Genomic DNA, 15,342 nt, shown 5'->3' with positions numbered 1-15,342 from the left:
TTAGCCACTGACCATGAAAGGAACTCCTCTGTTTCTTAACATTTTGCTGAGGATTTTTGCATCTATAGTCATCAAAGATACAGGCCTGTAATTTTTTTTTTTTTTGGTAGTGTCTTTGTCTGGTATCAACCTGATGGTGGCTTTATAGAATGAATTTTGAAGTGTCTCCTCATCTTCAATCTTTTGAAATAGTTTGAGAATGAAAGGTATGAGTTTTTTGTGTGTTTGGTGGAATTCACCAGTGAAGCCATCTGGTCCTGGACTTTTGTTTGCAGGGAGTTTTTTAAATTACAGATTCTCATTGACATCTAGTGATTGGTCTGTTCAAATTATCTGTTTCTTCTTGACTCAATTTTGGCAGACTGTACATTTCTAGAAACATGTCCAATTTGTTGGCATATAACTGCTCATAGTATTCTTATTATTTTTTTATTCCTGTGGTATTGGTTCTTATTTCTCCTCTTCCATTTCTTATTTAATTATTTGGGTCCTCTCTCTTTCCTCCTTGATGAGCCTGGCTAGAGGCTTATCAATTTTGTGTATCTTTTTATCCCTGATTTGTTCTTCTGCATTATTCATTCTGGTTTTTACTGCCCTTAGTTCAGTTTGCACCTCTGCAAATGAATGTTCTAGTTTTTCTTGGCTCCTCCTTATATGTTCTAGTTCCTTTCTGAGGGTATCTGCATTACTGTTCATATCTTCTCTTAATTCCTTCAGTATTTTCACTATTTCTCTTTTGAACTCCAGGTCTGTCAGACTGCAGAGATCTGTTTCATTGTTGACTGTTTTAGGTGAGTTCTCCTGTTGGTTTGACTGGGGGTGGTTTCTCAGCTTCTTCATCTTGCTTGTTGTTTTCTTTCTCCTGAGGGAGTTGTACTCTCTGTGATCGGGCAGTGTTTGCCTTGTCACTGCCATGGAATATTTCCTGAGGGCTGGTGTTGTTGGTCAATCTTTTTTGAGGCAGTGTGGCTTTTCTGGAGTGTTGATGGGGCTAACAGTGTTTCTTTGAAGCAAAGGAGGACTTCCTGAGGGCAGACAGGACTGGGAGGTCCACACCACGATGGTAGCAGATTTCACTTGGTCATGCAGAGCTTGCTCTGGTGTTTTTAGGCTGTGGGGTTCTTGCAGGGGGTTGGCGGTGTTGGGCAGCTGTTCCTCAGGAGTGCAGCACCCCCTGGGGGCTGGAGCAGCTATCTGGGTCACTGAGAACCTAAGAGGCTCTTCCCTAGGGCAGCCCAACTCAGAAGGACAGCCTGAGAATGTAGGCGGGTCTTTTCACAGTCTGGCCAAGCTTGTTGCAGCTTTTCTGGGCTGCAGGGGCTCTTCCAGGGGGCTGGTGGTGCTGAGCAGCTATTCCGTGGGAGTGGGGCACCCCCTGGGGGCTTGGGAGGGTAGCAGGGCCACTGGAACCCCAAGAGGCTCCTCCCCGGGGCAGCCTGACTCAGAAAAACTGTCTGAGATCTTTTCCCGACTCGGCCAGGCTTGTTGCAGCTTTTCTGGGCTGCAGGGGGTCCTGCCTGGAGCTGGCAGTCCTATGCAGGTGATCCACTAGGGCACCCCCTAGGGGCTTGGGCGGGTAGCAGGGCCGCTGGAAATCCAAGAGGCTCCTCCCCGGGGCAGCCCGACTCAGAAAAACTGTCCGAGAATTAGGCAGATCTATTCACAGCCTGGCTAGGCTTCTTCTAGCTTTTCTGGGCTGCAGGCCTTTTCTCGGGAGCTGGTGGTGTTTGGTGCTGCTCTGCGGAAGTGTAGCCCCTCCAAAGGGCAAGCAGGCCTGTGCAGGGACAGCCCCTGCGGTGGCAGGCTTCAGGCAATTGTTGAGGCCAGCCCTCCTGGATGGCAGGCAGCCCCAGGTTCAGCAAGAGCGGAGGGGGTGGTGGGGGTGGGGGGAAGGGATGCACTGGGAAGCACAGCTTTCAGCTAGCTAGCGGGCCTGTAAGCTTGCTGTGGCGTGGGGGGTATTCTATGGGGACCTACCCCTTCTTCTCTCCCCTCCCCAGCACGGGCACAGACCAGGCTCTTCTCCCAGGTTCCCTCTGATGCGGCTTTCCACTTCCCCACTCCTAGAGTATTGCTCCCTTCCTCTGTGACAGCTTTGCTTTCTAGTCTCCCAGGCAGTCTCTGCCCCATCAAATGGTTTCTAGACCTCCCAAGCAGTTTCCGCTCTGCCCCGCCCCCCCAGCCCGATCTCGCAGACTAACCTCTGGAGCCGAGGTCTCGGTGCGTCTCAATTTTTGGTGACTGTGCCCATAGTTCAGATGGTCCGTTTGGTTCTTGATCGGCTTTTCCATACTCCAACTTACTGCTACACTCTTCTCTGCATCTGGAGATTCCTCCGGTTCATTTGATCTTTCCCCCATGTAGGTGACTTTCCAGGGTGAGGGATCCCTTTCTCCTCCGCAGTTCCCTTTCGGGAGTGCCCGTCCCGCTCGGATTCACCTTCTCTCACTCTCCTCTTTTCTCCCGTTCTGCCCAGTAATGTCACAAACTTCTTGCCATTATTGGAGTTTAGGTTCCTCTGCCAGCGATTAGTTGCTGTTCTGTGCGAGTCATTTATTCTGTAGATGTGCTTTTTTTGTTGTGTTTGTGGGAGAGGGCGAGCGTGTCCCCCTACTCCTCCGCCATCTTGTCCTCTTCTCTTGTTTATCTTTTTAAAAAACCAACTCTTGGTTTTATTGATTTTTTTTTTGTTTTTAATTTCTGTTCTGTTTGTTTCTTCTCTGCTCTTTATTATTTCCTTTCTTCTACTGAGTTTGGGTTTTGTTTGTTCTTTTTCTAATTTTTTTAGATGGTAGGTTAGGTTGTTTATTTGAGATTTGTATTGTTTCTTGAGGAAGGCATGTATTGCAATGGATTTCCCTCTTAGAACTGATTTTGCTGCATCCCATAGACTTTGTAAATGTGTTTTTTCATTGTCATTTGTCAAGAAGTATGTTCTGATTTCCTCTTTGATTTGATTGTTGACCCATTGGTTTGTTTTGTTTTCTTTTTTTTTTTTTTTAATAGCGTGTTGTTTAGTTCCCCTGTGTTCATTTTTTCCCTTTTTCCTTTCTGTGGTTGATTTCTAGTTTCATACCACTGTGGAGAGAAAAGGTGCTTGAAATGATTTCTATTATCTTAAATTTGTTGAGGCTTATTTTGTGGTTCAAGGATTGGTCTCTCCTAGAGAATGTTCCTTGTGCACTTGAAAAGAATCTATAGGAAAGGGGAAATCACAATAGGAAAGACAAATATATAAAAGAATTGAAGATCACTTAAATAAGCCAATACAGAGATTTTTTTAAAAATCAAAAAATTTTTGTAAAAGCGATGATAACTACAATTAGTACCAAAAGGATAAACATGAGGATGGAAATGGGAGTCAAAAATCACAAAATGTCGGGGAAGGAAGTAAAAAAATGTAGATATTTTAGAATGTGTTTGAACTTATGTGGCTATCAGTCTTTTTTTTTTTTTTCTTTTTAATCTTTGCAGAGAAGACATGTATTACCGGGCTATAAATTAGAGGTGGCAGGTGGGGTGGGGCCGGAGGAGCCGCGTGGTCACGTTTGGGGCATCTGCTGGCGCTCTCTGTCCTCCTGGGCCTGGATCCTGACTTCTTCATCAAGGCGCTCCTTCGCAGGGGCCACCTTTGACTGCAGGTAGAAGGAGCCACCCACGGATTTGTCGTTCACTTTGAAGAGGTGTTCGTAGTTCTGCAGAGGAGGGGACGCGATGACAGGGTGTGCGGTCCCCGGGTTGCAGAGGCGGTTGTAGCTTCTGAATCTCCTGGGGGCTCAGCTTGGAGATGTTGAGAATCGGCTGTGCCTCCTGAAGGCTGAGGCCGGAGAGGTTGGAGACAGCTGCAGACTGGGGGCGGGCACGTCCCCAGGCGTCAGCTGCTGCCCTGCTGGCCGCAAACTCCTGGCGCAGGGCCCGGGGGCGAAGGCCCTGCCCACCACCTGCACACACATCACAATGATGCGGGCCGGGTACTTGGCCACGGCGGCTGCTCTGCCTCAGGGACCCGGGCTCCTGCTTCCTGGCCCCGCGGCCTGAGCTCCTCGCGGCTATCTGTCTTAAACAAGTAGATGTCATTACTGGTTAACATACTAGAAAACCAGGGTAACCACAAATCAAAAGCATGCAATGGATTCAAACACTAAAGAGAAGGAGACTTGAGCCTAATGCAAAAGAAAACCATCAAATCAAAAAAAAAAAAAAAAAAAAAAAGGGGAAGAAGAAATGAACAAAGAAGAACTAAAAAAAAATCAATCCTTAAATCTTCTGGTGACCACTGGGGTCACCACCTGTTATAAACAGCAATAAACAAGACACTCTTTTTCGTTAAAGTTGAAACACTTCACAAGGCTTGTAAAAGGGATTTGAGAATTTTCCCAGTTCCTTTAACACTAGAGATAACATATCTATTAAGCCTTTTTATTTGTTTCTTCTGAATTTTAATTTTCTAAAATTTTAATTACTTGCCTCTAACTAAAACCATTGCCAAATTGATATTTTCACTGTGACGTACTTCATTCTAAGAAAATCACATGCGCACATACTACCAGATTATGTTTGTAATAACAAAGCTCCAATGATTTTTTAAATTATTTTTATTTTATTTTTTGGCCTCACTTCCTGTGACATGAGGAAGTTCCAGGGCCAAGGATTGAACTTGAGCCTCAGCCGTAACAACGCCAGTTCCTTAACCCATTGAACCACCAGTTAACTCCAATGATCTTTAAAAAAAAAAAAAAAAAAAACCCAAAAAACCACACTGTGAGTGGTAGGTTGCATATGTGGCTCAGATCTGGAGTTGCTGTGGCTCTGGCGTAGGCCAGTGGCTACAGCTCTGATTGGAACCCTACCCTGGGAACCTCCATATGCTGCAAGTGTGGCCCTAAAAAGACAAAAAAAAAGGTACCGAGGAGCACTAAAAGGAAAGTTGACTGTGATGGATTGAACATATAAACATATGAAAATCCGCAAGTGAGGTATAGAACATAATGTACTTTTTTGTTTTGTTTTGATTTTGGGTTTTTTTGTTTTTTTTTTTTTGCTTTTTAGGGCCACACCCACAGCATATGGAGTTTCCCAGGCTAGAGGTCAAATTGGAGCTATAGCCACCAGGCTACTGCACAGCCACATCAACATAGGATCTGAGCTGCGTCTGCAACCTACACCACAGCTAGCTCACAGCAACACCGGATCCTTAACCCACTGAGCAAGACCAGGGATCAAACCTGTGTCCTCATGGATGCTAGTCAGATTTGTTAATCTTTGAGCTATGAGGGGAACTCCCATAATGTACCTTTTGATTTAACATGTTTTTGCCACTTAAAGATAACTAAAGATGACTTATAGGTGTATAAATATGATAAAGTGAGCCCCGAATCCACTAAGGTACAGGGATGCTTTAAAACTCAATAAGAATATTGGTCAATGAGAGTATTTTTAAAGCAACTTTGCTTTATAATTGCAGAACCAAAAAATACTTTACAATGGGGACATCTAGCGGTCACCAAATGACTAAAGCACCACTGATGGGACAATAAGAGCTTAGGTGGCTCTTTGTGTGTTGCCATATGAAACACACTGTATCACCTATGACAGATTCTTGTTAGCCGTTTTTAACTTGAAGTTAATCAAGTTTTTGGCTCTAGCCTGTGGGTTACAGGAAATTCAAGGTTGAATGATTGCTCATTGCAAATTAGGCTTGGTGTTTCACCTGGCCAGTTCCGCCAGACTTCTTTATCTGTGGTTGCTCTCTTATCTCCATTTGACCTTGTTCAGGGAGCCAGTGCATCTGATGGGTTCAAATACCTGTTGTCTGCTCTTGGGGGGTCTGGGGAACCAGCATCTGATTCATAACTAAGAAAGCCAAAGCAGCCATGGAGCAGAGTTGAGTCTGTGTTTGGAAAATAACTGTATTCTTTCCAAAAAGCAAGGCAAAGCCCACAACTTCTCAGAAATGGTTGCAGAATGTTGGCCAGGATTAACAAGACTCTTGCTCAAAAGGACAACCTTCTGGGGGGATTCTGTGATGCCCTATAGGAAGATGCTAGTTGGGGGTGGGAGGAGTTACAGATAGGAACAAGCCAGTCAACAGAAGATTTAAACAGACAATTCTCCAAAGAAGACATACAGATGGCCAAAAACACATGAAAAGATGTTCAACATCACTCAGTATTAGAGGAATGCAAATCAAAACCACTCTGAGGTACAACCTTACACCAGTCTGAATGGCCATCATCAGAAAGTCTACAAACAATAAGTGCTAGAGAGGGTATGGAGAAAAGGGAACCCTATTACACTGTTGGTGGGATTGTAAATTGGTGCAACCCCTGTGGAAAGCAGTATGGAGATTCCTCAGTTCTAAAAAATAGAACTACCATTTGATCCAGCAATCCCACTCCTGGGCATCTATCCAGAGAAAACCATGCCTCGCAAAGACACATGTACTCCAATGTTCATTGCAGCACTATTTGCAATAGCCAAGACATGAAAACAACCTAAATGTCCACCGACAGAGGAGTGGATAAAGAAGAAGTGGCACATATACACAATGGAATATTACTCAGCCATTAAAAGGAAAGAAATACCAGCATTTTTAGCAACATGGATAGACCTAGAAATTATCATGCTAAGTGAAGTCAGTCAGACAATGAGACATCAACATCAAATGCTATCACTTACATGTGGAATCTAAAAAAAGGACAGATTGGACTTCTTTGCAGAACAGATGCTGACTCACAGACTTTGAAAAACTTACGGTTTTCAAATGAGACTGGCTGGGGGGTGGGGGGATGCACTGAGGGTTTGGGATAGAAATGCTATAAAACTGGGGTTGGGATGATTGTACAACTATAAATGTAATAAAATTCATTGAGTAATTTTAAAAAACAAACAGATGATAGGTGATAGATCAATTGTTAAATGTTTATACTTGTATGTGAATAGAAAATTTATGGAAAAAAAAGGGACCTAAAACAATTGTTCCCTGAGAAATGGAACTGAGTGGCTGGAAACAGAAATGGAAGAGAAACTTATTCCTTACTTATGCCCTTTTATATGTTTTACTTTGTTCTATATGCATTTTCTATTTATTAAATAAATTAATTGTTTAAAAAAAGGAAGAAGCCAGTCAAAGGAGCACTGCCTCCAGCATGGGGGCCTAGTCAGTGAAACCTCTCAGAGGATCCACCTTAAGAAAGGTCAGCTTTGGAGTTCCTGTTGTGGCTTAGTGGTTAACAAATCCGACAAGGAACCATGAGGTTGTGGGTTCGATCCCTGGCCTTGCTCAGTGGGTTAAGGATCCGGCATTGCTGTGAGCTGTGGTGTAGGTCACAGACGCAGCTCAGATCCCGTGTGGCTATGGCTGTGGTGTAGGCCAGCAGCTGTAGCTCTGATTAGACCCCTAGTCTGGGAACCTCCATATGCCGTGGGATCGGCCCTGGAAAAGACAAAAAAAAAAAAAAAAAAAAAAAAAAAAAGGTCAGCTTTAGACACAGAGGGTAAATTCTGAGTAATCTAAACCAATCATGATAATTTCATTCTAATCACCAGTAACCCGTTTATAGTGGTCACATGACCAGATCCTGAGCCAGCAAAACAGATGGGTTTTGGTTCTGGGGAAAAAAAAGTAAAAAACAGTGATCAAATGGGTCTTACTCCAGGAATGTGAGGGTATTTCAATAATAAAAAACCAATCACCGTAGTCCATCACACTGAAGAAAAGTAATCTAGTATGCAGGATTCATTCATGTTCTTAGCAAACTGTGGATAGAAAGGAACTTCCTTTTTTGGGGTAATGAATATCTTAAACTACAACAAACAGCATATCAGATGGTGAAATATTGAAAATTTCTCCCAAGATCAAAAAACTAGACAAGGGTATCTGTGGTCACTCGTTTTTAATTCAATCGTTTTGTGCAGAAGGACCTAGCCAGGAAAGTAAGGAGGAAAAAAGAATGAAAAGGCTTATGGATTAGAAAAAAGTAAAATTTTAATTTTCAGATAACATGATGTTGTATGTAGAAAATCCTCGGGAATATGCAGATAATTGGAATTGAGTAGATTTAGCAGAATCCCTGCATATAAGGTTGCTATGCAAAACTTGGTTTTTAATATACCAGCAATGAATACAGAAAATGAAAAGTTTTAAAGCAACCCCACTTACAGTAGTATCAGAAATCCTTAAGTGCCTAACTCTATGTTTTCAAGAATTGTATCCAGAAAAAAAATTATAGAACAGTGAGAGGTAGATATCCTGTTCCTGGACTCCGGGACAATCTTAAAAAAGTATCTGTTTTCCCCAGATTAAGTCACATATTTGATGTAATCTCACTCAAAATCCTAGCAACTTTTTTTATTCAAAATTCTCAATGTCATATAAAAATGCTGAAGACCAATTGTCAATGCTATCTTCTAGAAAAGAACTAGAGAACCTGTAGCGCCAGATATCAAGAGTTGTTACAAAGCCCAAATGTGGTATGGGCACAAAGATAAATTGACCAGAGGAACAGAATAAAGGTTCCAGAAACACCCATGCATCATTCACTCACTTTTGGCAAAGGCAATAATACAATATAATGGGAGAAAGGCTGTTCTTTCCAGTAAGTGCTTTGTCAATTAAATGTTGTGATTTCATAGAAGATGGAAAAATGAAATTGAGAGGAGGTACCATTTTAAGTATGAAATGTAAAATAATAAAGCTTCGAAGTTCCCTTGTGGCACAGTGGGTTAAGACTCCAACAGGGTCCCGGCAGTGGCTTGGGTCTGCTGCTGCTGTGGAGTGGGTTTGATCCCTGGCCTAGGAACTTCCACATGCCTTGGGCATAGGCAAATGAATAAATAACTAAAGCTTTAAGAAGGAAATTTAAGCTAAAATTTTACAGTAAGCAAAGTTTTCTTACCCAAGAAGCACAAGTCATAAAATAAAACCTGTTCATTTGAAGAAGAAAAAAAAAAAAGAAAAAGAAAAAGAAAGTTCAGCTTTCAAAGGTCAGCTGTAAACACTCGTCAAGTCCAGGGAGCACAAAGCCACGTGAGGATAGTGTTGGCCAAGTGCAAACACTTCCACTCCTCTCTGTTGCCTTTTCCTCCCTCCAATCTCAGAGAGGCCAGAAACTGCCCACAGGAGTCTAAGAGGGGAGAAGTGGGGGGAAGGAAAAACCCTCCACGGAAGCCTGTAGTGGCCTTGGTCCCTCGAGAGGCGTGAAGACCCATCTTTGAAACGGGCATGGAAATGTTCATGAAAATATTGAAGTGGACATTCCGGTTGCAGAATTAAGACTCTGCTTGTAACTTAAAGTAACCCCTGGCATATAAAGGTGTGTTTGATTAAATGATCCTCGTGGAGGACACTCTGTACAGACAGAAGAGGGAGAGAGATTTTGTACTCGTTGTCCTCCTCCTGTGTAAACAGTTTGATCTCATCCCTTTGGCCGGCCGCCTCTGCCCCTGACATGGCTTTGAGATCTTAGACGGGAGGGGCTCAGCTTGGGCAGCCATGGGTGTCCCTCAAGCTCGCCCAGTGTCAGCTTAGACAATGTCCCACGAGAATCTACTATATTTGGGGGGAGCAAGGACTTAAAGTAGAAAACTATGTACTTAAAATAGAATGTGTTTATTACTATTCAAGCTCCCCCCCACAAGGCCATAGAAAAATTTCTGTCCACAGAGTAAAAATGGCATATAATTTAGCATCTTTCAATGTATTACTATACCTCACAAGTTCTGTTAAATATGGGTTCATTTTCCAATCAAATATTTGTAAAGAACAATTTCTTTTCTTTTCCTTTTTTTTTTTTTTTTCTTTCTTTAGGGCCACACCTGTGGCATATGGACGTTCCCAGACAAGGGATCGAATCGGAGCTGTAGCTGCCAGTCTATACCACAGCCACAGCAACGCCAGATCTGAGCCCTGTCTGCTGACCTCCACCATAGCTCACGGCAACACCGGATTCTTAACCCACTAAGCGAGGCCAGGGATGGAACCCCAGTCCTCATGGATACTAGTCAGGTTCTTTAACTGCTGAGCCACGACAGGAACTCCTGTAAAGAACAATTCTTCTATTCATACTTTAACAGGTTAATCTGTATGAAGGGCTTTTCATTTAAAACATGGTCTGCGAATCAGCAGTTTTACTCCATTTCAGCATTTCTATGCATGAGTTTCTTTTCTTTCTCATTTGCTCATGTCTAATCAAAACCTTTGAAGATTATGGCACTTGGTAAATAAAGGCCAGACACACATTAGTTCAGCTATTGAATCAAATTAATGCGTGCCAGGGCTGCGTAATGGGTAATCCTCTTAAGGCCATTACTTTACAATCTGCCCTAATGCAGCCTATTTCTGCCAGGGCAAATCTTTTTGGTAAACAGATGGGAAAATGGCTCTTGGTATCACGTTTCTCTTTGAGAAACGTACTCAATGACTTGTTTTTCTCTCACAAATGGTGGCCATTTGGGGAAAACCTCAGAACAAAGAGACATTCCAAATCAACACTGCTACATAATTCTACAAAATAGAGAGTTGGCCCAGAATGACTCCAGTAAGAATAGTAACTGCTGTCCATTGTGTGAGATACATGTGCATATTGTGACTTCGTTTGATTTATGCAAGCTACGCTGTGAATTTTTAAGTTTTCTGCTATTGTTACCAACCCGGGTTCTTGGCCTTCTTTAACCAATAGAGATTGCTAAGAGGCCAGTTAAAAATTCAGGCAAGGGAGTTCCCTTCATGGTTCAGTGGTTAATGAACCTGACTAGTATCCATGAGGATGTGGGTTCGATCCCTGGCCCCACTCAGTGGGTTAAGGTTCTGGCATTGCCGTGAACTATGGTGTAGGTTGAAGACGTAGCTTGGATCCTGCGTGGCTCTGGCTGTGGCATAGGCTGGCAGCCACAGCTCTGATTCAACCCCTAGCCTGGGAACCTCCATATGCCATGGGTGCAGCCCTAAAAAGACAAAAGATTAAAAAAAAAAAAAAAAAGAAAGAAAGAAAACAAGAAATTCAGGCAAGGCTTCATTTGGGTCCCTGCTGCAACAGTTTCCTTTGTTCCCCAAGGATGGGGGGCAGGGGCAAGCTGGTTCCTTATATGGGGCAAGGGTAAGGGTTAGTCCAGGGGTCGGGTCAGAGGGGTGGCTTAAGTGGTCTGCCCACCCCTTTGGGAGTGGTGTGTGCTGGGGCCATGTAGGGTACCCTGCTTTTGCTCTTGACTCTTCAGAAGTGGCAGTTGAGTTTTTAGGGTTTTTTTGTACTTTCTTATCCATAATTTACCCCAACTATGCATGCACACAGCTGTTTTTAGTCCCTTATAGTTGCCTTGTATGTTGTGGCTCAAGGAGATGTTTGCTTAGTTGCAAGCACTGCAGCCACTGCAGCAAAGGTCCCAGGTCCCAGCCCGTCTCACTATGTGTTATGCCAAAAGGTGGTCTGATTCTTGAGCTACAGCAACTTTGTAATATCACTTACAAGCAAAATGAAGTAAACTGCCTTGAATAAATCAATTGAAAAACAATGTTAGCCATCTGTTCAGCTGTAGAAACATACAACACATTGTTTCTACAGAGACATCTAAAGGGGACAGAAAAAGACAAGCAGCTATTTAAATAGACATCTTAAAGGGGAATATTCTGAAGCAATCCTTGCTCTCCTGAAATTTGGGTGAGTTCCTGGCTAGATCCTCAGCAGTGGAAAGTCTGTGCTTCCCCTTCCTCACCTGGACTCTGGCCTTGGGTTGCTGAAGGTCTCCCTGACCCCAGATCCTGTTCTATAGCCCTCACAGGAGATCCCATCACGGTAATCCCTTGCCTAAAACTCTTCTGTGACTCCCTACTTTCTGCAGGAGAGAGGCCCCCCGAGTCCCTTAGCATTAAGATCCTTTGTGGGGAGTTCCCATCATGGCTCAGCAGAAATGAACCTGACTAGCATCCGTGAGGATGCAGGTTTGATCCCTGGCCCTGTTCAGTGAGTTAAGAGTCTGGCATTGCCCAGAGCTGTGGTGCAGGTCGCAGACACGACTCAGATCCCATGTGGCTGTGGTGTAGGCCGGTGGCTACATCTCCAATTCGACCCCTAGCCTGGGAACTTTCATATGCCATGAGCGTGGAAAAACAAACAAAGACCCTCGGTAGTTCAACCTTCTTTCCCAGTGTCATCCCTGCCACTCGCCCCCAGACCCTTTTCACTTTCTAGGCTCAGCAAGAAGGCAGCTTATCTGACATCACATTGAAAGCAAGATTTTGTGGGGCCTAAAGCTAATGTCATGTGGGGACCTTCTTAACAAAATTCCAAATTACCCAAACAAAATTAGACATTGAAGTAAGTACTTAGTAAGAGTGAGAAAATAGGAGTTCCCACTGTGGTACAGTGGGATAAGAACCCGACTGCAGTGGCTTAGGTGGATACAGAGTCTCGGGTTTGATCCCTGGCCTGTGCCAGTGGGGTCAAGGATGCCGTGTTGCCACAGCTGCAGTGTAAGCCACAGGGATGGCTCAGACTCACTCCCTGGCCCAGGAATATCCATATGCTATGGGTGTGGCCATTGAAAAAAAAAAAAAAAAGAATGGGAAAATAAATCACAACAAGGTACAAATTCCACAAAGCTGAAATATACCTCAGACGTCACAAAATTCAGAAAAATAAAATACCTTAACTGATGAACTGCCAGACACGCCGCTATAATATTTTTTTCCCCTTCATGTTTGTTTCACACTCTTTGATCACCTTCTGACATGACAATAATTTTTAATTGGTAGTTTAATGGAAAAGTTTCTTGGAGTTCCCATTGTGACTCAGTGGGTTAAGAACCTAACACAGTGTCCATGAGGATGCGGATTCAATCCCTGGCCTCACTCAGTGGGTTAAGGAGCCGGTGTTGCCACCAGCTGATGCAGCTTGGAACCTGTGTTGCTGTGACCGTGGCATAGACCTGCAGCTGCAGCTCCAATTTGACCCCTAGCCTGGGATCTTCCGTATGCCACAGGTTTGGCCCTGAAAAAGAAAAGAAGAAGGAGAAGGAATGGAAATATTCCTTTCAGCTGTTCCTTTCACCTCATTAATAATATAACTTTCTGGGATTTTGTCAGCTTGGGAGATTTTAACAAGTTCTTTCAAATATGAGCTATAAGATTTCAAGGTGCTTTTTTCTTGTGCAGTGACTATTACATAATCTTTGAATTAATGACATGTGAACCTCTTTGTAGGGGATGCTCTCATTATGCTATATTAGGCCGTTTATGTTATCTTTGAGTTTGTTTTGTTTTATTTTTGGCTGTGCCACACTATATGAAATTCCCGGGCCAGGGATGGAAGCTGCATCACTGCCGTGACCAGAGCCATAGCAGTAATTGCACCAGATCCTCAACCCACTGAGCTGCCAGGAACTCCCTATATTATCTTTGTTGGTGTCACTATTTCACGTTGAATCATCAAGATATTAAAATCTGTCTTTTCTAATATGTTCATATAATTCACTCTTCCTTATTAACTGGTTTATGAAATAATAAAATTACCTGTTCATTTATAATTGTTTGGTCTGCATTAGTAACAGGTTTTCTCTTTTTTGACTAGGTGTACCTGAAAACTGAATCTTTTATTTTCCATTTTGCCGTCACATCACACAACCTCTATCCGCAGGGAGGGCAAGGCCTGGAAGCCCTCGTCAAACGGTTTCATTTACCTCCAACTGCCAGAAACCGGGGGAAGCAGGGCCTTTAGAAGAATCGAGGTGTATCTGTGTTTTTTTTGAAAGGTAAATCTAACTTGACCATCTAAGTCCCTGGACTCTATGGCCAAGAAGCTACCCTAGTGATGGGTTCTTGAACATTCTGCTACTGTTGGAGGCTCTTGATCGCCTATTTATGTTTTTCATGGCTACCCTGGAAGCATATGGAAGTTCCTGGGCCAGGGGTCGAATCTGAGCTGCAGCTGAGACCTACGCCAGAGCTGCAGCAATGCTTTAAACTCACTGTGCTGTGCCACTGCAGTCAGGTTCTTCACCCACTGTGCCACAGTGGGAACTCACACTTGGCCTTCTTAATCAATGGAAATTGGTAAGAGGCCAGGCAGAACAATTCAGGCAAGACTTTATAGGAGCCCCTGCTGCAGGAGGGAGAAGTGAAAACAAGTTCCCTTGCTTGCTCCCTCTCTGAAGTGGCTCGAGCTGGTTCCTTAAATGGAGTGAGATAGGGGCTGGTCTAAAGGTTGAGCCAGGGGGGTGGCTCAGGGGGTCTTCCCACCCTTTAGATGGTGTGTGCAGGAGGCTTTTGCTTCTAACACCCTGCTTTTGCTCTTGGCTCTTCAGAACTGGCAGTTAGTTGGGTTTTTAGTTTTTTCGTATCTTCTTGCCCATAATTTGTCCAAACCGTGTATGCATGCAGTTATTTTTAGCCCCTTAGAGTTTCCCGGTATTTTGTTGCAGGAGATGTTTGTCCAGGTTCAAGCACTGCACCCTCTGTGGCAAGCGTCCCAGGTCCCAGGTCTCAGCCTGTCTCAATTGCATAGAAGAGAGACCCAGGAAAGGAAAGATCATAATCCCTGATAATCTGCAGGTGAAAGGTTTGAATGTTGGGTCCTGGGTCACCTTTGTGGCAAGTCACTTTTTATACCCTAACCCGATATAAAGGGACTTTTCACATATACATGTGATGTCCTTTTCAAAGGAAGACCGTTGAACCAAGGAATTATTATCTTGGTGTGTGTGTGTGTGTGTGTGTGTGTGTGTGTACATTTCTCTCTGGATACTAGATGTCTGGTGTGTGTCCTTAAATTTTCAATCTTCCTTCCCTACTCCAGTAACAGTTGGAAGTGTCTATCCCTCAGTTGCTGATTTATTATTTAGAACATGTTAAAGAGGAACTGGGACCCAATCTCTGAAAACTTAACTCGGAGGAGCTATTGAAACAGCAGGATCCGCATGCTTAAAACCAGGTACAGGATAGAGGACAGTTGAATCCTTGCAATTTCTGAGCCTGTCTCCAAATCCTCAATACCTATTATTATTATTATTTTTTTTTTTTGTCTTTTTGCTATTTCTTTGGGCCGCTCCGCGGCATATGGAGGTTCCCAGGCTAGGGGTTGAATCGGAGCTGTAGCCACCGGCCCATGCCAGAGCCACAGCACCGCGGGATCCAAGCCGCGTCTGCAACCTACACCACAGCTCACAGCAACACCGGATCGTTAACCCACTGAGTGAGGCCAGGGACCGAACCTGCAACCTCATGGTTCCTAGTTGGATTCGTTAACCACTGTGCCACGACGGGAACTCCTGTCATTTTTCACCTTGCACAGCAAGGTGACCCAGTCACACATACAGGTGTACATTCTTTTTTTCTCACGTTGTCATGCTCCA

The 15,342-nt window shown here is 43.7% G+C and overlaps 2 protein-coding genes across 3 annotated transcripts in view; both read left to right on the top strand.

Annotated features, from left to right (window-relative positions):
* Positions 1–13,701, top strand: part of SAL1 (salivary lipocalin) — a 34,047-nt gene extending 20,346 nt beyond the window's left edge. The window contains exon 7 of one of the 2 annotated variants that reach the window (XM_085009402.1): positions 13,563–13,701. In XM_085009402.1, the coding sequence (XP_084865528.1) occupies positions 13,563–13,572 (10 nt within the window). In that variant the 3' untranslated portion in view covers positions 13,573–13,701. Of the gene's footprint in view, positions 1–3,474; positions 4,251–13,562 lie in introns of those variants that run through there. The other variant, XM_085009399.1, reaches the window with a different exon arrangement.
* Positions 1–13,702, top strand: part of LOC110256075 (uncharacterized) — a 103,503-nt gene extending 89,801 nt beyond the window's left edge. The window contains exon 3 of the transcript XR_014825330.1: positions 13,563–13,702. The gene's annotated coding sequence lies outside the window, so the exon portion shown is untranslated. The remainder of the gene's footprint in view (positions 1–13,562) is intronic.
* Positions 13,703–15,342: the final 1,640 nt, after the last annotated feature.

The sequence above is a fragment of the Sus scrofa genome, chromosome 1 (assembly GCF_054392235.1).
Source record: "Sus scrofa isolate SSC_HxYL_T2T_F1_AM1 chromosome 1, Sscrofa_HxYL_maternal_Yorkshire_Landrace_v2.0, whole genome shotgun sequence".
Classification (NCBI taxonomy): domain Eukaryota; kingdom Metazoa; phylum Chordata; class Mammalia; order Artiodactyla; family Suidae; genus Sus; species Sus scrofa.
Note: the sequence above shows the minus strand (reverse complement) of the source record. Positions and strands in the feature narration are given on the sequence as shown.